We start from the raw sequence: 2,500 nt of genomic DNA, 5'->3' as shown, positions 1-2,500 counted from the left end.
AACATGTCTCTCTCTCTAACCTGTCTCTCTCTAACCTGTCTGTCTCTCCAACCTGTCTCTCAGACCTGTCTACCTTCCGGGACCGTCTCCTGTCCTCTCCAGATAATGACCTGTTCCACGTCGTTGTGTATCTGGCTCCAGGAGATTATCACTGCTTACACTCGCCTAAATTGTCTGTCTCTCTCACTAAACTGTCTATCTCTAACCTGTCTGTCTCTAACTTGTCTCTCTCTCCAACCTGTCTCTCTCTCTCAGACCCGTCTACCTTCCGGGACCGTCTCCTGTCCTCTCCAGATAATGACCTGTTCCACGTCGTTGTGTATCTGGCTCCAGGAGATTATCACTGCTTCCACTCACCCACAGACTGGAGGGTGGAGCTCCGACGCCACTTCCCAGGTCTGACTCACTTCCTGATGGCTATGAGCTCACTTTCTGCTGGCTGTGATCTCACTTCCTGTTGTCTCTGCTATCTGTAGCTTTTGTGGGTTTTTTCGACACATTTTACCACGTTTTTTTCACTTTTTAAACAAAAGAATTCCACGTTTTTGTTGTTTTATGTCAGATTTTTTTATATACTTTATAAAATGTTTTTCTGGCTTTATTTGCTGCCTATTTTAAACTGTGTGTGTATCTGTGTGTGTGTTTGTGTGATTGTGTGTGTGTGTGTGTGTGTGTGTCTGTGTGTGTGTGTGTGTGTCCAGGCTCCCTGATGTCGGTGAATCCCGGTGTAGCTCGCCTGGTTAAAGAGCTCTTCTGTCTCAACGAGCGCGTGGCTCTCACCGGCCAATGGCAGCACGGCTTCTTCTCGCTGACGGCAGTCGGCGCCACCAACGTGGGATCCATCAGAATCTACTTCGACCAGGTCATAAAGATCATTTATCTTTTCACTTTCACGTGTGTGGAAAGCTTTAAGAAGTGGTCGGTGACGAAATCGCGGTAGGACAGGACCATAACATTATCACGCTAGCAATATTAACTCGGTAGTAACCGAGGCTAAGGGTTAGGTTTAGGAAAAGATGTTTATATGTAATTTTGACTCAAATACATATTCATAAATGACATGTTGATGTTTGAAAGTCTCGAGGTTTTGATATAAATGTAATTTAAATGTCACCTGTCATCCAGAAGGAAACATTCTGGAGCCTATTTCACCATCAATACTGCCGACGTTGTCTCTGCTGTAACCAGATCAGAATATATTTATGTTTATGGAAAACATCCATGTGTCCAGACAAGGCTAGCAGCAGCAGCATCGCCGCGTCAGACACCTTTCTGGTGGGAAAAGACGTAGAAAACGCCATTCATCTGCCACGCAGGCAGTGTGTCACCGGTCTAAGTTAGGTATTAATAATATTTGGTGATCTACAGCAGGGGTTTTCAATAGGTGAGGCGCGTCTCCCCTGGGGGACGCCAAAGAGCCACAGGGGAGGCGCGACATGCCAAGAAGAAATAACACTGTATGCAGCTCTATTAATATTGGTAATTGTGCGTGCGTGTATCAGCTTTAAAATGCATCGTTTCCTTGTCCCAAGACAACAGCAATCAGTATGAAGGGAGGAAACAGGACCCAGCAAAAACCATAGGAAATATGATCCTGAGTTAAAGTTAGTAAACCTGGGGGGGGTCCAAGGCTGCACCTCTGCTGCAGTGGGACAGAGACTGGGAGGGATGGGTTAGGGTTCACCTGGGGGGGTCCTAGGCTGCACCTCTGCTGCAGTATATATAACCGGACGTCTCTTAGTGTCCTCTCTCACTGTCAACAGCTCCGGTGTAGAGCAGCGTTCAGCCTCTTCCCTAAACCTGGTCTCATTTAGAGACCAGAGACCAGACAGAGCTCTGGGTCTGTCAGGAGGTCTGAGATCTACCCTCTCAGCAGAGATATCACGTAATGCACTGTAGACTACGGTGCAGGTGGATTATTTTCTGAAATATAGTGACTTTATTCTTGTAGGTTAATAGCCTATTATAACTTTATTTTTCACAAAATTTTGACTCCTCCAAATCTCAGAGAACACAGATGGGATAAGATATATTTTGAATGTGCACAAAGTTTTGGACATGAGCAAAAATCTTGTTTAAACATCTGAAATATTACAGTACAGGGGTTTATTAATACATTACAATGAATAATGTGTTATTGAGGTTACTTCCTCAACAGAAGATGCAAAAGAGGGAAGAGTAAATGATGCCTGTAGGCTACATGTGTGCTGACTCAGATATAATTAGAAAAGTTGATCTACAGGAGAATAAATAAAGTAATACAGAATGCCTGAGAGCCTTACTGCAATATTACTCCATTATGTTTTTATATTTGGATTGTAATGTTTCCCTTTACATAAAGATATTTCAGGCATATTTATTCAGAAAAAGGTAGAAATAGGTGCATAAAAATTCATAAAAATGCATGAAATGAAGTGTTTAATGCTCTAAATTTTCAGGGGGTGGTGTGTGTGTCTGTGTGTCTGTGTGTGTGTGTGTGTGTGTGTGTGTGTGTGTGTGT

The 2,500-nt window shown here is 43.6% G+C and overlaps 1 protein-coding gene across 1 annotated transcript in view; it reads left to right on the top strand.

Annotated features, from left to right (window-relative positions):
- pisd (phosphatidylserine decarboxylase) overlaps positions 1 to 2,500 on the top strand; it is a 24,893-nt gene that overhangs the window by 21,768 nt on the left and 625 nt on the right. The window contains exons 7-8 of the mRNA XM_028601534.1: positions 256 to 396; positions 702 to 862. Coding sequence (XP_028457335.1) covers positions 256 to 396; positions 702 to 862 — 302 coding nt within the window. The remainder of the gene's footprint in view (positions 1 to 255; positions 397 to 701; positions 863 to 2,500) is intronic.

Source organism: Perca flavescens, chromosome 16, assembly GCF_004354835.1.
Source record: "Perca flavescens isolate YP-PL-M2 chromosome 16, PFLA_1.0, whole genome shotgun sequence".
Classification (NCBI taxonomy): domain Eukaryota; kingdom Metazoa; phylum Chordata; class Actinopteri; order Perciformes; family Percidae; genus Perca; species Perca flavescens.
This window is presented reverse-complemented; position numbering and strand designations above follow the sequence as displayed.